General features: G+C 48.7%; 1 protein-coding gene across 1 annotated transcript; it reads left to right on the forward strand.

Annotated features, from left to right (window-relative positions):
• The first annotated feature begins 1,585 nt into the window (after positions 1–1,585).
• LOC140104714 (uncharacterized) lies at positions 1,586–3,643 on the forward strand. The gene is made up of 2 exons (XM_072128355.1): positions 1,586–3,468; positions 3,571–3,643. The coding sequence occupies exon 1, from the start codon at positions 1,586–1,588 to the stop codon at positions 3,284–3,286; it is 1,701 nt and encodes a 566-aa protein (XP_071984456.1). The 3' UTR covers positions 3,287–3,468; positions 3,571–3,643.
• The last annotated feature ends 17,938 nt before the right edge of the window (positions 3,644–21,581 follow it).

Consider the following 21,581-nt stretch of genomic DNA (forward strand, 5'->3'; position numbering starts at 1 on the left):
CCCGCCGCCAAATCGACCCAGTGCCTTGCCGCGGCCACGGTACCCACGGCGACACTGGTGATACCCTGAACCCTGTGCCCTCCCACCGTGCAAGTAACGATTGCTACCCACCAGTGAGCGCATCTCCTCCAATGTTCCCCCCTCACTCACTCCACTCGCTGGCGACCCCATCCCCACTGATTGTACAGACATGGAATAAGACTCACCATGCTGCGCGGGTGCTGTGTGCCCGCCAGCGGCCATGTTGCTCTCCCCAAGCTACATCCTTCTCTCACCTCCGTCCAATGAAGTATAGCTGCTGGCCCCCAAACAGCCACACCACTCCCAATGACACGGCCTCTGTAGCTCCAGCCACCGGGACCCCGGCGCCGACTTCCATGCGACACCTTGACTCCACCGCTGGAAGCAGTAGGGGCCGCTCAGCCCACATGGGGCCCGCGAGACATTCCTGGATCCTCCTGTCACATCGCAGTCAAGCAGGCGCCCCCCCCCCTGACTGGAGCCTCACCAAAAGTGGACCCCGTGGTACCTGTCGGTAAGTCCTCCTGTCGTCCTGGCTCGCGTGCGGCGAGTGCATGGGGTAGGCTCCGGTCTCACACGAGCGGGCGGTCGTGTCCTCCATGACCGCCTCACTCCCCCGTCGCTTCCACTGCCCGTTGGCTCCAGGGCCCCTATCACCTGCTGGCATAACTCCGGCCCGCCCGCAGCCGCCATCGCCTGTAACTGAGCTAGTATCTCTCCCACTTCTGCCATGCTGCTTACTCTTCAGTTGATGGCACAAATTGGCTGCTCCTCCTTTCCATGTCACCTTTCTAAACTTGTCCCCCTGACAACTCGCGCCTCTGACAACCCTTCCCCCTGGTTACCGCTCCCTCCCCTGGTCCGAGTCATGCCGGCCTCCCCCAACTTTGTGGGTCCGTCCTTCTCTTGCGCATTTTAGACACAATCCCTTTCTATTGGTCAAGATGACTGCCCACAATGCAAAGAAATAGGCTGGTGCTATTTCTACCTTTAATGGGGTGAAAAGTGCTCACACATCCATGTCAGACAGGCCGTAAACATGGGATCACATTCCCTTGCTTGTGGCTCGCAAAGTGCACATTAGCATGCGCATCAGACCCTAGATGGTACATACACATTCATAAAGCTAAAATACGTTCCAGGAACATAAGAATCCTGCATAAAAAAGTCTGATCCGTTATGTCAAAATAAAGTTATAAAATACACACCTGGATACTTTTAGAATAATGAAGTCACAACTATGAAATAAGAAAAATAATATCTAATTGTTATCATATAAAATATATCACTACATTATAGGGTTAAAATAATTTGGTCGCCATCTAGGCAGTGCAATGTCTAAATCTGCACAGAACATTATGCAAATGAAGTGATGACATCACAATAGGCATGGCACATTCTGCAAATGCATTGTGACATCACAATGTTTATGCAAAACAGCCTGATGACATCACAATGAAAACAGAGGTTATGTAAGGCCTGCGCGCAGAGCACGGGTGTCATTCTGCTGTGACTCCTCGTTGGATGCACATCGCTTCGGCAAGCAGAAAGAAAAAAAGACTTTATGCGGAACAACAGGCGCCGCCCTTGTGGCCAGCGGCAGCTGGCCACCGCTTGCTCACTCTACAAGTCCATTGGCTCCTTCCTTCTGACCCGATACAGGAATTTCAGTCGAAAATGGAGAACATTCCTCAGGTCAGATGGTTTCAACAGGCGTAAAGACCCCGCCATCAGCCAAGACACAGATGAGAAGAAACCTCCCTACATAGTAGGTGACATTCTTTCCACTTCCACCACTCCAAAGAGTGGAGATTTTACTGCTGATCCCACAGTTGCAGATGAGGGACCTCTTATACCACAAGGTCCATCCCTGATAGAAAGTGGAGAACTCCCACAGAAAGGACCCAGAGACAATGATGCTGTGGAGCCATCCCTGGTTCAAAAGTCACCTGCTGCTAAAACGCAAAAAAGGAACATGAAGAGACAATCCAATAGAAAACCATGTCCAAGACGAGACACTGCAGCGAAAGGTGATGATGTGTCCTTCTTAAATCTTGAGACACCTGAGATCATGGACATAAAAATATCTGAACCTCAAGACATTGGGATTGTGTCTGGTGAAGCTCCCAGAATTAGCCCTAAGAGGTCAATTGGCTACAAAAGGCGTTATGAGCCCGTCATCAGCCAAGACACAGAGGAGAAGAGACCTTCCGACATAGTAGGTGGCATTGTCTGCACTCCCACCACTCCAAAGAGTGGAGATAAGGGGCATGTTACACCACAAGGTCCATCCCTGATAGAAAGTGGAGAACTCCCACAAAAAAGACCCAGAGACAATGATGCTGTTGAGCCATCCCTGGTCCATAAGTCACTTGCTCCTAAAAAAGGAAAAAGGAACATGAAGAGACAATACAATAGAAAACCTTGTCCAACACGAGAGACCGCAGGGAAAGGTGATGATGTGTCCTTCTTAAATCTTGAGACACCTAAGAACATGGGCATAAAAATATCTGAACCTCAAGACATTGGCATTGTGTCTGGTGAAGCTCCCAGAATTAGCCGTAAGAGAAAAGCACCTGCCACAGAAGACAGTCAGCCTGAGACATTCCCACCAGCCAAGAAAACTGTGGTGGAAAATATCATTAATCCATCCACCACAGTTGAAGGCCACCAGGTGCTGGAAACACCACAAGTGGAGATGCCTGGTTCCTGGAGACAGCAGACCATCCACACCCTGCCTCCAGAGCAATTATTCATCTTGAAGAGCAAGGGGCCCAAGGGCATGTTAGATGACAACATCATTAACAAGGCCCAGGAGCTTCTCCAGAATCAATTTGAGGGCTCTGATGGCCTGCAGTCCGTTGCCGCTCTTCTTGTGCCAGGTTACAGCGTACTGAAGAATGCAGTACAAATCCACTACGATCAGCACAGGAAGCACTGGTTGACAACGTGCTTCAAAAATGGCAAAATTCTGGTGGCCGACAGCATCTCAACAACCTGTCCAACTCCATCAGTCCGGGAGCAGATCCTAAATATCTACAGTGAAGTGCTCCCTGAGCCCCTGAAGCACCTGCAGTTCATCAAAGTGGATCAGCAGAGGAACAATTACGACTGTGGGGTATTCGCCATAGCGTTTGCCTATGAACTTCTGGCAAATGATGGTGAACCTACAGCAAGATTCGACCACATGAAGATCAGAGATCATCTAATATCCTGCCTGCAGAGGGGCAGGATAACATCATTCCCAAAACTGGTCAGCAAATGACTCCATGTCTCTTATTGAAGACATGTAGAGTCTGTGATGGGCCAAGACATTGCCCCTGACCTTCAGCGGGATATGACCAAAGGCAACCATGATCTTCACCAGAGCTGCCGTCTATAATGGAAGCTCCTATACTCCTACTGAGCCCTGGTACTGGTCCAGAACCCACAGACTGGATGACAGCAGTAAGTAACCACTGACTTTCTTCATGATTTTCCTTTCTCTTGTCACCTATATTTATTGATTGTAAGAAAATGATCTCAATCTTTTTCTTATTTATTATATAGATGATGTGACCTCATCCATGAGAACACATTGGGGCAGATTTACTTATCCGGTCCATTCGCGATCCAGCGGCGCGTTCTGTGTGGAGGATTCGGGTGTTCCAGTGATTCACTAAGGTAGTTCCCCCGATGTCCACCAGGTGTCGCTGCTGCGCTGATTTCCGTCGGAGTGCACTGTAGTTCACCAAGCCAGGTCGGGTGCAGGTAAGTGTGTGTCAAGCGGCACATTTTTTTAAAATACTGTGGTTTCTCTAAATCCGTTGGGTTTTTGTATGGCCACGCCCCTGATTCCTGCCGATGCGCCACAATCCGTTCGCGTGCGCCAAAAACCCGGGGCAATTCAGGGAAAATCGGCGCAAAACGGAAAAATTCAGGTAACCCGCCGGAAAAATGGCCCTTAGTAAATGATCCCCATTATATCTTCATTGTTCAATGAATGATTTGTGATCTTCGTGTTTTATGATATTTATGGTGTTTTCTTTGTCTTTTTTGGATACAGTGATGCAGCTATATAAGAACAGCCATTGTGCTCTTCTTCTCCATACAGCATGCAGCTGCTGTCTGTACCTTGGACCACGTGAATATCTGCAGGTTCTTGGAGAAGATCCACCTGGAGTTTTTAAAGAAGATGCAGCAGATTGGATCCTCTCTATCATCAGAGGTCTCCAATGGACAAGCTGATGCACAGAAGACCTACGCTTCAGTAGAGGCAGATTCCGGGCTCGGTCTCTGCACTCTCCATTGCATTTCATGTCCCTACTCTAATACTGGACTTGTCATTTACCGGACTTCCTGCAGTCAGATGCATTCCCTGAAAAGGTGATTTTACTGCTGCAATGTGGGGCAGATTCTGGGCTCAGTCTCTGCCCTCACCACCGGACGTGACCTTCCACCGGACTTTCCGCAGTCAGATGTGTTCACTTAATAAGTGAATTTCCTGCTGCCCCATGAGGCAGATTCCAGGCTCCATCTCGGTCTCTGCTCTCATCACCAGACATGACATGGCCCCATCGTCATCAGGGCCATAATTTTAGTGCCCTAACTTCTACATTTAAGGGTGCATTCACACAAACATGTGACTCCTCCAGTCCTGTATTTCCATGCCGTATGAATCCGTATATATGTGATGGACCCGGACAACGTTAAGAAGGTAGCGCAAGCCTACGTTATTCTTCACAACTTCGTTCGGATCTACCATGGTGCTTCAGACGGTGACCTGGAAGGACAACATCCAACAGCTTCTATCCCCCTGGACAACACTCTCTAAGGATGACCCGGAGCGGCTGGCCTGTGTGATCATCAGCAGTTTGCCTCCTACTTTGTTTCCTCAGAGGGTGTAGATCCCTGGCAGATGGATGCTATTAGTGGACATTAAGTGTCTGGCCTCCTAGATTAGCTTTTTTTATTTTCATTAGTTTTTTTGTTTTTTTGGATAGTGTAGGGACTCGCAAGAGATGGGGCCCCTTGACGAGGGTTGCGAGCTTAAAACTTCATTGACCCATTTTTGATTTGTGGATTTTGCGTCAAAGGAGTTAACCAAGACCTCATCATTTTGTGGTGAAAAACATAAATACAGTTTTTTTTAGTGACATATGTGTTGTGTGATATTTGGGGGATGAAGAACTAGGGACTGTTGAGTGACAGTCATGGTCTGATCTTGGGAGTTGGTGGCCTCAGTCATGGTCTGATCTGGGGAGTTGGTGACCTCAGTCATGGTCTGATCTGGGGAGTTGGTGGCCTCAGTCATGGTCTCATCTGGGGAGTTGGTGGCCTCAGTCATGGTCTGATCTGGGGAGTCGGTGGCAATGGTCTTGGTCTGGGGTCTGTGTAATGGGACGAGTCGCTATTTTTAGACACCATCCCTTTCTATTGGTCAAGCTGACTGCCCACAATGCAAAAAAATAGGCTGGTGCTATTTCTACCTTTAATGGGGTGAAAAGTGCTCACACATCCATGTCAGACAGGACATAAACATGGGATCACATTCCCTTGCTTTTGGCCCCGCAAAGTGCACATGAGCATGACACGGCGCTCCGGGGAATTCTGGTCGCTCTTCCCTTTTTTCGCTGCCACCAGATTAGCAGTTACGACCTAAAGAAAGACTCGGACAACGACTTTTGGATTAATCTGGCCACAGCAGTCAATTTATTAAAACATACAACAAATTATTCATAACATCAATCCTCCTCCTAACAATAATAATGTACCCACAGTAAGGGGAAGGTCCTTGGAGCTCCAAATACAAAAAATGCCCTTCTGCTCTTCTTCTCTCTATTACTCTCACCCGCCACCTGCGGTAAGAGGGCACCAGATCACGCAGATGGTTTTTTTTTTAATTTTCCACTCCCCGGAACACCACCCAGCAGGAGTCCATACCGCCATAAGCCTAGGCATGGCCCGTCATTCCGGTGAAAACTAGCCGCCATGCTCTCCCCCTTGTAGTTCCACCAACTCCAACGACTTTCCCCCTCCCCCTGCCATCGCAAGCAGGCCTTGAATCCCCTCAAGCCTATGCGCCCCCCACCACCACCAAACCACCTTGAATGCCAAGGGCCCACAAATCCATGCCAACTGCATTAAGATGGACGCTGTCTGCTAGCCAATATTCACCCTCCCCGTCCTCCAATTCCTTGTGACGAATGGCTAGTCCCCCATTTCTTACCAAAACACCCCCAACCACCCAATTAAGCTTTACCCGGGCCCTGTTCAAACAACTAACCGACCTAATGTGTCACAACACCCGCCTATACACTATATCCGACCAAATAACGACTAGGGAGGGGAATTCCACCATCAACTTCAGTAATTCATATTGCATATCCCTGATTAACTCTCGCACAGGATGGCCCCCCAAGTCGTTACCCCCAACATGTAAAACAACATCTCGGGACACCTGTCCAACTCAACAAACATGCGAAACTCGGTCAGCATCTTTCCCCACTTCATGCTTCTAAAACCCAACCACCGCACCATTACCTGGGTCCTGTCGAACCCTAACTGTCTCCCTTCTGGACGCAAAGCCGCTCTCTGGGACCCCCAGAAAACATAAGAGTGTCCGAGGATCCATGGTAGCCAGCATCCCGAACCTGCAATTACAAGGCAAAATTGGATAACTCCCCCCCCCCCCCCCCGCACCGAACCAACAAAACATGAACACTTTACTGTTGTCCCTCCAAAAGATGTGGCCGGATATATGACCTGAATCTCCTGGACCCCGACCTCCCCAACTGCTTAGCTTCCTCAGGCCCGAGACCCCTACCAGCCGCCTCCGTCGCCGCTCCAATCCTAAAAGAATGCGAAGCAAACACCCTCGCATCTAGCCCCAATTTTATCAGGCACTTCCTAAACACTGCTGTGAACTGAAAACGGTATAAAAACGATCCATCCCTGTGACACAACAACGGGCCCTTCTGACTACCACGTGACTCCAAATAATCCCGAAAGCTTTTACAAGGACACATGACAGACCCCCCCACTTCTCAAAGCGTCACCATCCTTCCTTTTCCGAATAAATCCGTTTTGGAACGTCGTATTCCAAACTCCACCCAGCCACAGCCATAGACCACATCCTCCCTTAAAACCCCCCTGCTCTTCCACCTACTGGGCGCCACCAGCTCGCCAACACTCATGGCTCCGTAAAAAGCCCATGAGAATGCCAACTTAAACAGCTTAACTTCATAATCTGACTCACATACCAACCCCAACTCACATCCCAACTTTTCCAATACATTAAATGACGCTGGCATTTGACAATCGCCTTTTCTTCCCACCCCCTTTTCGAACCCCTGCAGAGCTTGCTGAAATACAAAACATTTTGACGCATCCTGAATCCCCCTTGATTTGAAACCAAAAGCCAGAGCCGCTACTCCCTTGTCAACTTTTTCCCTCGACCAACCCGCATTAGCCGCTCTATGCAACCACACTAGGAAGGCCCTTTCCCTATCCTCCCCCGTATTTTTCCCACCCAATTCATCCACCATAACGTCCCACTGATCCAGTACCTCCTCATATGCCTTCCATGTGCCCTCAGCCAGAGACGCTCTTATCAGCGCCCCCGCCGTTCGTCGACTATCTCCCACAGATGTGACGGGCAAGGAATCCCCACGTCGTCTGCGACCGGCGCCAGCTCCCAGAAGCAATCCCACTGCAATCGAGATAAGGCATCAGCGACGGAGTTGTCCACACCTGGGACATGCACAGCCACCACCCACGCATTGAGCCCCAAGTACAACAACACCAGCTACCGCAACAGTCTTACAACCGGAGGAGAGGACGCCGACATGACGTTTATCGCCGGCCACCTTTCATCACACCACTGTCCACCACAGTAGGCACCAAAACCAACTGAACCTGCCGCGTCCGTGAACAGCTCCCTATCAAAACAGTTAAATAACTCATCCATCATCAGTTAGTACCCATTTACTTCTCCAAAAAGGAGTCCCACACCTCCAGGTCATCCCGTATCTCCTGCCCCAGCCGGACAAAATGATGCGGCGCTTGCACCCCAGCCGTCGCTCCCGCTAGACGCCTGCAAAAAACCCTACCCATTGGCATGATCCTGCAGGCGAAATTCAGCTTACCCAGCAACGACTGAACCTCCCTCATAGTCAATTTCCTTAACCTGCAAGCCCGTTTTACCACCACCCTTAAATCCACCAACTTATCCTCGGGCAACCTACACTCCATTTTTTCAGAATCCAGGGTGATCCTCAAAAACACTAAACACGAGGTAGGATCTTCCGTTTTTTCCCTGGCCAGTGGTAAACCAAACTTTCTCATCACCCATTCCACCGAGGTAAGCAATGTTTGACAAATCCTGGAACCCTTGGGGCCAATGCACAAAAAATCGTCTAAATAGTGAATTAATGATCCCACTCTAGCCTCCTCCTTCACTACCCACTCTAAAAATGAGCTGAAGGCCTCGAAATAAGCTCATGACACCGAACACCCCATCGAAAGGCATCGATCCACATAAAACTCGGAATCCCAGTAACACCCGAGCAAGCGCAGACTATCACGATGTACCAGTAATAACCGAAACGCCGATTCTATGACCATCTTTGCGAGCAAAGCCCCCCTCCCGTATTTCTTCACCCACTCCACTGCCTCGTCGAATGACGTATATTCCACTGAACAGATATCCGGGGAAATCCCATCATTCACCGACAAGCCCCTTGAGTAAGAAAGATGGGGAATAAGACGAAACTTATTCACTTCTTTCTTTGGGACAACTCCCAACGGGGACACTATCATGCCCTCCATTGGCAACTCTGGGAAAGGATCCGCCATGCGCCCCAATTGCAATTTTTCACTCACCACCTCAGGGTATTGATAAGCCGACTTTAAATTTTTGGTTGTAAATGGCACCAAATGCCCCGGAGGGGGAATACGGAAACCCTCCCCAAAACCCTCCCTCAACAGCTCGGCCTTTTCACTGTCGGAATACCTACTTAGGTAAGGCTCCATCTCTAGCAGCCTCACCGGAGTCTCCCCCTTGTCCAACACCCCTTCCGCTACACCCCTTGTTCCTCTTAAAGCATTTTGCTGTCCCATGCGACGACCCTCCGCATGTGGAGCAGACATGTCGAAATTTACAACTGGTGCCGTACTTACACAGGCCATCGTTAAACTGCCAACATGCTCCCCCTCTGTTACTCCCTGTCCCCTCCTTCTGCTGGCTTGTCCCTGTTCCCACGGAAGGACTGCCCGTAACGCACCGGCGCCATTACTTGTAACCACAAACCAATGTCCTTTTGGTCCCAGCGGATGCTCGGCCGCATCGCCTTCCGCTGCCTAAAATCCTTATCATACCTAAGTAACGTCTGACCCCCATAAGTCCTGTACGCCATAAGTCCTGTGGCACAAATTGGCTGCTCCTCCTTTCCGTGTCACCTTTCTAAACTTGTCCCCCTGACAACTCGCGCCTCTGACAACCCCTCCCCCTGGTTACCGCTCCCTCCCCTTGTCCGAGTCATGCCAGCCTCCCCCAACATTGTGGGTCCGTCCTTCTCTTGCACATTTTAGACACCATCCCTTTCTATTGGTCAAGCTGACTGCCCACAATGCAAAGAAATAGGCTGGTGCTATTTCTACCTTTAATGGGGTGAAATGTGCTCACACATCCATGTCAGACAGGCCATAAACATGGGATCACATTCCCTTGCTTGTGGCTCGCAAAGTGCACATTAGCATGTGCATCAGACCCTAGATGGTACATACACATTCATAAAGCTAAAATACGTTCCAGGAACATAAGAATCCTGTATAAAAAGTCTGATCCGATCTGTCAAAATAAAGTTATAAAATACACACCTGGATACTTTTAGAATATTGAAGTCACAACTATGAAATAAGAAAAATAATATCTAATTGTTATCATATAAAATATATCACTACATTATGGGGTTAAAATAATTTGGTCGCCATCCTGGCAGAGCAATGTCTAAATCTACACAGAAAATTATGCAAATGAAGTGATGACATCACAGTAGGCATGGCACATTCTGCAAATGCATTGTGACATCACAATGTACGTGGAACGTTTATGCAAAATAGCCTGATGACATCACAATGAAAACAGAGGTTATGTAAGGCCTGCGCGCAGAGCACGGGTGTCATTCTGCTGTGACTCCTCGTTGGATGCACATCGCTTCGGCAAGCAGAAAGAAAAAAAGACTTTATGCGGAACAACAGGCGCCGCCCTTGTGGCCAGCGGCAGCTGGCCACCGCTTACTCACTCTACAAGTCCATTGGCTCCTTCCTTCTGACCCGATACAGGAATTTCAGTCGAAAATGGAGAACATTCCTCAGGTCAGATGGTTTCAACAGGCGTAAAGACCCCGCCATCAGCCGAGACACAGATGAGAAGAAACCTCCCTACATAGTAGGTGACATTCTTTCCACTTCTACCACTCCAAAGAGTGGAGATTTTACTGCTGATCCCACAGTTGCAGATGAGGGACCTCTTATACCACAAGGTCCATCCCTGATAGAAAGTGGAGAACTCCCACAAAAAGGACCCAGAGACAATGATGCTGTGGAGCCATCCCTGGTTCAAAAGTCACCTGCTGCTAAAACGCAAAAAAGGAACATGAAGAGACAATCCAATAGAAAACCTTGTCCAAGACGAGACACTGCAGCGAAAGGTGATGATGTGTCCTTCTTAAATCTTGCGACACCTGAGATCATGGACATAAAAATATCTAAACCTCAAGACATTGGGATTGTGTCTGGTGAAGCTCCCAGTATTAGCCCTAAGAGGTCAATTGGCTGCAAAAGGCGTTATGAGCCCGTCATCAGCCAAGACACAGATGAGAAGAGACCTTCCGACATAGTAGGTGGCATTGTCTGCACTCCCACCACTCCAAAGAGTGGAGATAAGGGGCATGTTACACCACAAGGTCCATCCCTGATAGAAAGTGGAGAACTCCCACAAAAAAGACCCAGAGACAATGATGCTGTTGAGCCATCCCTGGTCCATAAGTCACTTGCTCCTAAAAAAGGAAAAAGGAACATGAAGAGACAATACAATAGAAAACCTTGTCCAACACGAGAGACCGCAGGGAAAGGTGATGATGTGTCCTTCTTAAATCTTGAGACACCTAAGAACATGGGCATAAAAATATCTGAACCTCAAGACATTGGCATTGTGTCTGGTGAAGCTCCCAGAATTAGCCGTAAGAGAAAAGCACCTGCCACAGAAGACAGTCAGCCTGAGACATTCCCACCAGCCAAGAAAACTGTGGTGGAAAATATCATTAATTCATCCACCACAGTTGAAGGCCACCAGGTGCTGGAAACACCACAAGTGGAGATGCCTGGTTCCTGGAGACAGCAGACCATCCACACCCTGCCTCCAGAGCAATTATTCATCTTGAAGAGCAAGGGGCCGAAGGGCATGTTAGATGACAACATCATTAACAAGGCCCAGGAGCTTCTCCAGAATCAATTTGAGGGCTCTGATGGCCTGCAGTCCGTTGCCGCTCTTCTTGTGCCAGGTTACAGCGTACTGAAGAATGCAGTACAAATCCACTACGATCAGCACAGGAAGCACTGGTTGACAACGTGCTTCAAAAATGGCAAAATTCTGGTGGCCGACAGCATCTCAACAACCAGTCCAACTCCATCAATCCGGGAGCAGATCCTAAATATCTACAGTGAAGTGCTCCCTGAGCCCCTGAAGCACCTGCAGTTCATCAAAGTGGATCAGCAGAGGAACAATTACGACTGTGGGGTATTCGCCATAGCGTTTGCCTATGAACTTCTGGCAAATGATGGTGAACCTACAGCAAGATTCGACCACATGAAGATCAGAGATCATCTAATATCCTGCCTGCAGAGGGGCAGGATAACATCATTCCCAAAACTGGTCAGTAAATAACTCCATGTCTCTTATTGAAGACATGTAGAGTCTGTGATGTGCCAAGACATTGCCCCTGACCTTCAGCGGGATATGACCAAAGGCAACCATGATCTTCACCAGAGCTGCCATCTATAATGGAAGCTCCTATATACCTACGGAGCCCTGGTACTGGTCCAGAACCCACAGACTGGATGACAGCAGTAAGTAACCACTGACTTTCTTCATGATTTTCCTTTCTCTTGTCACCTATATATATTGATTGTAAGAAAATGATCTTAATCTTTTTCATATTTATTATATAGATGATGTGACCTGATCCATGAGAACACTTTGGGGCAGATTTACTTATCCGGTCCATTCGCGATCCAGCAGCGCGTTCTGTGTGGAGGATTCGGGTGTTCCAGTGATTCACTAAGGTAGTTCCCCCGATGTCCACCAGGTGTCGCTGCTGCGCTGAATTCCGTCGGAGTGCACTGAAGCTCACCAAGCCAGGTCGGGTGCAGGTAAGTGTGTGTCAAGCGGCACATTTTTTTAAAATACGGCGGTTTCTCTGAATCCATTGAGTTTTTGTACGGCCACGCCCCTGATTCCTGCCAATGCGCCACAATCCGTTTGCGTGCACCAAAAACCCGGGCCAATTAAGGGAAAATCGGCGCAAAACTGAAAAATTCAGGTAACCCGCCGGAAAAACGTGATTCGGACCCTTAGTAAATGACCCCCATTATATCTTCATTGGTCAATTGATGATTTGTGATCTTTGTGTTTTATGATATTTATGGTGTTTTGTCTTTTTTGGATACAGTGATGCAGCTATATAAGAACAGCCATTGTGCTCTTCTTCTCCATACAGCATGCAGCTGCTGTCTGTACCTTGGACCACGTGAATATCTGCAGGTTCTTGGAGAAGATCCACCTGGACTTTTTAAAGAAGATGCAGCAGATTGGATCCTCTCTATCATCAGAGGTCTCCAATGGACAAACTGATGCACAGAAGACCTACGCTTCAGTAGAGGCAGATTCCGGGCTCGGTCTCTGCACTCTCCATTGCATTTCATGTCCCTACTCTAATACTGGACTTGTCATTTACCGGACTTCCTGCAGTCAGATGCATTCCCTGAAAAGGTGATTTTACTGCTGCAATGTGGGGCAGATTCTGGGCTCAGTCTCTGTCCTCACCACCGGACTTGTCCTTCCACCGGACTTTCCGCAGTCAGATGTGTTCACTTAATAAGTGAATTTCCTGCTGCACCATGAGGCAGATTCCAGGCTCCATCTCGGTCTCTGCTCTCATCACCGGACATGACATGGCCCCGTCATCATCAGGGCCATAATTTTAGTGCCCTGACTTCAACATTTAAGGGTGCATTCACACAAACATGTGACTCCTTCAGTCCTGTATTTCCATGCCGTATGAATCCGTATATATGTGATGGACCCGGACAACATTAAGAAGGTAGCGCAAGCCTACGTTATTCTTCACAACTTCGTTCGGATCTACCATGGTGCTTCAGACGGTGACCTGGAAGGACAGCATCCAACAGCTTCTATCCCCCTGGACAACGCTTTCCAAGGATAACCCGGAGCGGCTGCACATTAAGGCTCTGGACTCCTAGATTAGCTTTTTTTATTTTCATTAGTTTTTTTGTTTTTTTTGGATAGTGTAGTGTAGGGACTCGCAAGAGATGGGGCCCCTTGACGAGGGTTGCGAGCTTAAAACTTCATTGACCCATTTTTTATTTGTGGATTTTGCGTCAAAGGAGTTAACCAAGACCTCATCATTTTGTGGTGAAAAACATAAATACAGTTTTTTAGTGACATTTGTGTTGTGTGATATTTGGGGGATGAAGAACTAGGGACTGTTGAGTGACAGTCATGGTCTGATCTGGGGAGTTGGTGGCCTCAGTCATGGTCTGAGCTGGGGCGTCGGTGGCCTCAGTCATGGTCTGATCTGGGGAGTTGGTGGCCTCAGTCATGGTCTGATCTGGGGCGTCGGTGGCATTGGTCTTGGTCTGGGGACTGTGTAATGGGACTAATCGCTATTTTTAGACACCATCCCTTTCTATTGGTCAAGCTGACTGCCCACAATGCAAAAAAATCGGCTGGTGCTATTTCTTCCTTTAATGGGGTGAAAAGTGCTCAAACATCCATGTCAGACAGGTCATAAACATGGGATCACATTCCCTTGCTTTTGGCCCCGCAAAGTGCACATGAGCATGACATGGCACTCCGGGGAATTCTGGTCACTCTTCCCTTTTTTCGCTGCCACCAGATTAGCCGTTACCACCTAAAGAAAGACTCGGACAGCGACTTTTGGATTAATCTGGCCACAGCAGCCAATTTATTAAAACATAGAACAAATTATTCATAACATTAATCCTCCTCCTAACAATAATAATGTACCTACAGTAAGGGGAAGGTCCTTGGAGCTCCAAATACAAAAAACGCCATTCTGCTCTTCTTCTCTCTATTACTCTCACCCGCCACCTCCAGTTCGAGGGCACCAGATCCAGCAGATGGCATTTTCCACTCCCCGGGACACCACCCAGCAGGAGTCCATGCCGCCATAACCCTAGGCATGGCCCGTCATTCAGGAGAAAACTAGCCGCCATGCTCTCCCCCTTGTAGTTCCACCAACTCCAACGACTTTCCCCCTCCCCCTGCCACCGGATGCAGGCCTTGACTCCCCTCAAGCCTGTGCACCCCCCACCACCGCCAGTGCTCGCTCCAAACCCCCTTGAATGCCAAGGGCCCTCAAATCCATGCCAACTGCATTAAGATGGACCCCGTCTGCTACTCTCTACATCCTCCAATTCCTTGTGACGAATGGCTAGTCCCCCATTTCTTACCAAAACACCACCAACCACCCGATTAAGCTTTACCCGGGCCCTGTTCAAACAACTAACCGACCTAGTGTGTCTCCACACCCGCCTATACACTATATCCGACCAAATAACAACTAGGGAGGGGAATTCCACCATCAACTTCAGTAAGTCATGTTGCATATCCCTGATTAACTCTCGCACAGGACGGCCCCCCAAGTCGTTACCCCCAACATGTAACACAACATCTCGGGATACCTGTCCAACTCAACAAACATGCGAAACTCGGTCAGCATATTTCCCCACTTCATGCCTCTAAAACCCAACCACCGCACCACTACCTGGGTCCTGTCGAACCCTAACTGTCTCCCTTCTGGACGCAAAGCCGCTCTCTGGGACCCCCAGAAAACATAAGAGTGTCCGAGGATCCATGGTAGCCAGCATCCCGAACCTGCAATTACAAGGCAAAATTAGATAGCTCCGAACCAACAAAACATGAACTCTTTACTGTTGTCCCTCCAAAAGATGTGGCCGTATATATGACCTGAATCTCCTGGAACCCCACCTCCCCAACCGCTTAACTTCCTCAGGCCTGAGATTCCTACCAGCCGCCTCCGCTCCAATCCTAAAAGAATGCGAAGCAAACACCCTCGCATCTAGCCCCTATTTTATCAGGCACTTCCTAAACACTGCTGTGAACTGAAAATGGGATAAAAACGATCCATCCCTGTGACACAACAACGGGCCCTCCTGACTACCACGTGACTCTAAATAATCCCGAAAGCTTTTACACGGACACATGACAGACCCCCCCCCCCCCACTTCTCGAAACGTCACCATCCTTCCTTTTCCGAATACATCCGTTTTGGAACGTCGTATTCCAAACTACACCCAGCCACAGCCATATACCACATCCTCCCTCAAAACCCCCCTGCTCTTCCACCTACTTGGCGCCACCAGCTCGCCAACCCTCATGGCTCTGTAAAAAGCCCATGAGAATGCCAACTTAAACAGCTTAACTTCATAATCTGACTCGCATACCAACCCCAACTCACATCCCAACTTTTCCAATACATTAAATGACACTGGCATTCAACAATTGCCTTTTCTTCCTACCCCCTTTTTGAACCCCCGCAGAGCTTGCTGAAACTCAAAACTTTTTGTCGCATCCTGAATCCCCCGTGATTTGAAACCAAAAACCAGAGCCACTACTCCATTGTCAACTTTTGCTCTCGACCAACCCACACAGCAATCTCCCACAGATGTGACGGGCAAGGAATCCCCACGTCGTCTGCGACCGGCGCCAGCTCCCGGAAGCACTCCCACTGCAATCGAGATAAGGCATCAGCGATGGAGTTGTCCACACCTGGGACATGCACAGCCACCACCCACGCATTGAGCCCCAAGTACAACAAAACCAGCTACCGCAACAGTCTTACAACCGGAGGAGAGGACGCCGACATGACGTTTATCGCCATCACCACTGCCTGATTATCGCAATGGAACCTTATTTTTTTGTTGCGAAAACGCTTGCCCCAAATGTGCATCGCCACCACTATTGGAAATAACTCCAGCCACGCCAAGTTCTTCGTCAACCGCCCTGCTACCCACAACGCCGGCCATCTTTCAGCACACCACTGTCCACCACAGTAGGCCCCAAAACCAACTGAACCTGCCGCTTCCATGAACAGCTCCCAATCAAAACAGTTAAATAACTCATCCATCATCAGTTAGTACCCATTTAGTTCTCCAAAAAGGAGTCCCACACCTCCAGGTCATCCCGTATCTCCCGCCCCAGCCGGACAAAATGATGTGGCGCTTGCACCCCAGCCGTCGCTCCCGCTAGACGCCTGCAAAAAAACCTACCCATTGGCATGATCCTGCAGGCGAAATTCAGCTTACCCAGCAACGACTGAACCTCCCTCAGAGTCAATTTCCTTAACCTGCAAGCCCATTTTACCACCACCCTTAAATCCACCAACTTATCCTCGGGCAACCTACACTCCATTTTTTCAGAATCCAGGGTGATCCCCAAAAACACTAAACACGAGGTAGGATCTTCCGTTTTTTCCCTGGCCAGTAATAAACCAAACTTTCTCATCACCCATTCCACCGAGGTAAGCAATGTTTGACAAATCCTGGAACCCTTGGGTCCAATGCACAAAAAATCTTCTAAATAGTGAATTAATGATCCCACTCTAGCCTCCTCCTTCACTACCCACTCTAAAAATGAGCTGAAGGCCTCGAAATAAGCTCATGACAACGAACACCCCATAGAAAGGCATCGATCCACATAAAACTCGGAATCCGAGTAACACCCGTAATAACCGAAACGCCGATTCTATGTTCGTCTTTGTGAGCCCGTATTTCTTCACCCACTCCACCGCCTTGTCGAATTACATATATTCCACCGAACAGATGTCCGGGGAAATCCCATCATTCACCGACAAGCCCATTGGGTAAGAAAGAGGGGGAATAAGACAAAACTTCTTATTCACTTCTTTCTTTGGGGCGACTCCCAACGGGGACACTATCATGCCCTCCATTGGCAACTCTGGGAAAGGACCCGTCATGCGCCCCAATCGCAATTTTTCACTCACCACCTCAGGGTATTGATAAGCCGACTTTAAGTTTTTGGTTGTAAATGGCACCACATGCTCCAGAGGGGGAATACGGAAACCCTCCCCAAAACCCTCCTTCAACAGCTCGGCCTTTTCACTGTCCGAATACCTACTTAGGTAAGACTCCATCTCTAGCAGCCTCACCGGAGTCTCCCCCTTGTCCAACACCGCTTTTGCTACGCCCGTTTTTCCTCTTAAAGCATTTTGCCGTCCTGTGCGATGACCCTTCGCATGTGGAGCAGACGTGTCGAAATTTACAACTGGTGCCATACTTACACAGGCCATCGTTAAACTGCCAACATGCTCCCCCTCTGTTATTCCCTGCCCCCTCCTTCTGCTGGCTTGTCCCTGTTCCCATGAAAGGACTGCCCGTAACGCACCGGCGCCATTACTTGTAACCACAAACCAATGTCCTTTTGGTCCCAGCGGATGCTCGGCCGCATCGCCTTCCGCTGCCTAAAATCCTTATCATACCTAAGCCATGTCTGACCGCCATAAGTCCTTTACGCCTCCCCAATTTAATTCTGATAGCAAAACACCCAGAGCACTTCTCCGGAGCCCTCTCCCCTACCACACTTGCTAAAATTGAAAACGCATGGAACCAGTTTTGAAACGTTTGCGGGATCAACCGCTAACGTTTCTTTTCTTCCTCCTCTTTCTTGGCCTCCTCCTTCTTGCCTTTTTCCAAATAAAATTTTGACAGGGGCAAAAGAGAGAAGATCTTGACGTATTCGTCTTTCCAGATCTTCTCCACCTCTTTTTTTAAATGCGTCCGTAACTGTCCTTCAAAACAGACATACACCTCCCCTTTTGCCCTGTCATCCAGCCGGATCCTTTCATCCTTCTCCTTCTCAGTTTGTACTGACACCGTTACACCCGACTCCCGCCGCCAAATCGACCCAGTGTCTTGTCGCGGCCACGGTACCCACGGCGACACCCCGAACCCCGTGCCCTCCCACCGCGCAAGTAACTTCCGAGTGCTACCCACCAGTGAGCGCATCTCCTCCAACGTTCCCCCTTCACTCACTCCACTTGCTGGCGACCCCATCCCCACTGATTGTACAGACATGGAATAAGACTCACCATGCTGCGCGGGTGCTGTGTGCCCACCAGCGGCCATGTTGCTCTCCCCAAGCTGCATCCTTCTCTCACCTCCGTCCAATGAAGTATAGCAGCTGGCCCCCAAACAGCCACACCACTCCCAATGACCCGGCCTCTGCAGCTCCAGCCACCGGGACCCCGGCGCCGACTTCCATGCAACACCTTGACTCCACCGCTGGAAGCAGTAGGGGCCGCTCAGACTACATGGGGCCCGCAAGACATTCCTGGATCCTCCTGTCGCATCGCAGTCAAGTAGCCCCCCCCCTCTGACTGGAGCCTCGCCAAAAGGGGACCCCGCGGTACCTGTCGGTAAGTCCTCCTGTCGTCCGTCCTTCTCTTGCGCACTTTAGACACCATCCCTTTGTATTGGTCAAGATGACTGCCCACAATGCAAAAAAATAGGCTGGTGCTATTTCTACCTTTAATGGGGTGAAAAGTGCTCACACATCCATGTCACACAGGCCATAAACATGGGATCACATTCCCTTGCTTGTGGCTCGCAAAGTGCACATTAGCATGCGCATCAGACCCTAGATGGTACATACACATTCATAAAGCTAAAATACGTTCCAGGAACATAAGAATCCTGCATAAAAAAGTCTGATCCGTTATGTCAAAATAGAGTTATAAAATACACACCTGGATACTTTTAGAATAATGAAGTCACAACTATGAAATAAGAAAAATAATATCTAATTGTTATCAGATAAAATATATCACTACATTATGGGGTTAAAATAATTTGGTTGCCATCTTGGCAGAGCAATGTCTAAATCTACACAGACAATTATGCAAATGAAGTGATGACATCACAATAGGCATGGCACATTCTGCAAATGCATTGTGACATCACAATGTACGTGGAATGTTTATGCAAAACAGCCTGATGACATCACAATGAAAACAGAGGTTATGTAAGGCCTGCGCGCAGAGCACGGGTGTCATTCTGCTGTGACTCCTCGTTGGATGCACATCGCTTCGGCAAGCAGAAAGAAAAAAAGACTTTATGCGGAACAACAGGCGCCACCCTTGTGGCCAGCGGCAGCTGGCCACCGCTTACTCACTCTACAAGTCCATTGGCTCCTTCCTTCTGACCCGATACAGGAATTTCAGTCGAAAATGGAGAACATTCCTCAGGTCAGATGTATTCAACAGGCGTAAAGACCCCGCCATCAGCCAAGACACAGATGAGAAGAAACCTCCCTACATAGTAGGTGACATTCTTTCCACTTCCCCCACTCCAAAGAGTGGAGATTTTACTGCTGATCCCACAGTTGCAGATGAGGGACCTCTTATACCACAAGGTCCATCCCTGATAGAAAGTGGAGAACTCCCACAAAAAGGACCCAGAGACAATGATGCTGTGGAGCAATCCCTGGTTCAAAAGTCACCTGCTGCTAAAACGCAAAAAAGGAACATGAAGAGACAATGCAATAGAAAACCTTGTCCAAGACGAGACACTGCAGCGAAAGGTGATGATGTGTCCTTCTTAAATCTTGAGACACCTGAGATCATGGACATAAAAATATCTAAACCTCAAGACATTGGGATTGTGTCTGGTGAAGCTCCCAGAATTAGCCCTAGGAGGTCAATTGGCTGCAAAAGGCGTTATGAGCCCGTCATCAGCCAAGACACAGAGGAGAAGAGACCTTCCGACATAGTAGGTGGCATTGTCTGCACTCCCACCACTCCAAAGAGTGGAGGTAAGGAGCATGTTACACCACAAGGTCCATCCCTGATAGAAAGTGGAGAACTCCCACAAAAAAGACCCAGAGACAATGATGCTGTTGAGCCATCCCTGGTCCATAAGTCACTTGCTCCTAAAAAAGGAAAAAGGAACATGAAGAGACAATACAATAGAAAACCTTGTCCAACACGAGAGACCGCAGGGAAAGGTGATGATGTGTCCTTAAATCTTGAGACACCTAAGAACATGGGCATAAAAATATCTGAACCTCAAGACATTGGCATTGTGTCTGGTGAAGCTCCCAGAATTAGCCGTAAGAGAAAAGCACCTGCCACAGAAGACAGTCAGCCTGAGACATTCCCACCAGCCAAGAAAACTGTGGTGGAAAATATCATTACTCCATCCACCACAGTTGAAGGCCACCAGGTGCTGGAAACACCACAAGTGGAGATGCCTGGTTCCTGGAGACAGCAGACCATCCACACCCTGCCTCCAGAGCAATTATTCATCTTGAAGAGCAAGGGGCCGAAGGGCATGTTAGATGACAACATCATTAACAAGGCCCAGGAGCTTCTCCAGAATCAATTTGAGGGCTCTGATGGCCTGCAGTCCGTTGCCGCTCTTCTTGTGCCAGGTTACAGCATACTGAAGAATGCAGTACAAATCCACTATGATCAGCACAGGAAGCACTGGTTGACAACGTGCTTCAAAAATGGCAAAATTCTGGTGGCCGACAGCATCTCAACAACCTGTCCAACTCCATCAGTCCGGGAGCAGATCCTAAATATCTACAGTGAAGTGCTCCCTGAGCCCCTGAAGCACCTGCAGTTCATCAAAGTGGATCAGCAGAGGAACAATTACGACTGTGGGGTATTCGCCATAGCGTTTGCCTATGAACTTCTGGCAAATGATGGTGAACCTACAGCAAGATTCGACCACATGAAGATCAGAGATCATCTAATATCCTGCCTGCAGAGGGGCACGATAACATCATTCCCAAAACTGGTCAGTAAATAACTCCATGTCTCTTATTGAAGACATGTAGAGTCTGTGATGTGCCAAGACATTGCCCCTGACCTTCAGCGGGATATGACCAAAGGCAACCATGATCTTCACCAGAGCTGCCGTCTATAATGGAAGCTCCTATACTCCTACTGAGCCCTGGTCCAGAACCCACAGACTGGATGACAGCAGTAAGTAACCACTGACTTTCTTCATGATTTTCCTTTCTCTTGTCACCTATATATATTGATTGTAAGAAAATGATCTTAATTTTTTTCATATTTATTATATAGATGATGTGACCTCATCCATGAGAACACTTTGGGGCAGATTTACTTATCCGGTCCATTCGCGATCCAGCAGCGCGTTCTGTGTGGAGGATTCGGGTGTTCCAGTGATTCACTAAGGTAGTTCGCCCGATG

Source organism: Engystomops pustulosus, chromosome 10 (genome assembly GCF_040894005.1).
Source record: "Engystomops pustulosus chromosome 10, aEngPut4.maternal, whole genome shotgun sequence".
Classification (NCBI taxonomy): domain Eukaryota; kingdom Metazoa; phylum Chordata; class Amphibia; order Anura; family Leptodactylidae; genus Engystomops; species Engystomops pustulosus.

Excerpts from the sequence above, each read along its gene's own strand:
- LOC140104714 (XM_072128355.1), top strand. The coding sequence starts at position 1,586 with ATGCGGAACAACAGGCGCCGCCCTTGTGGCCAGCGGCAGCTGGCCACC.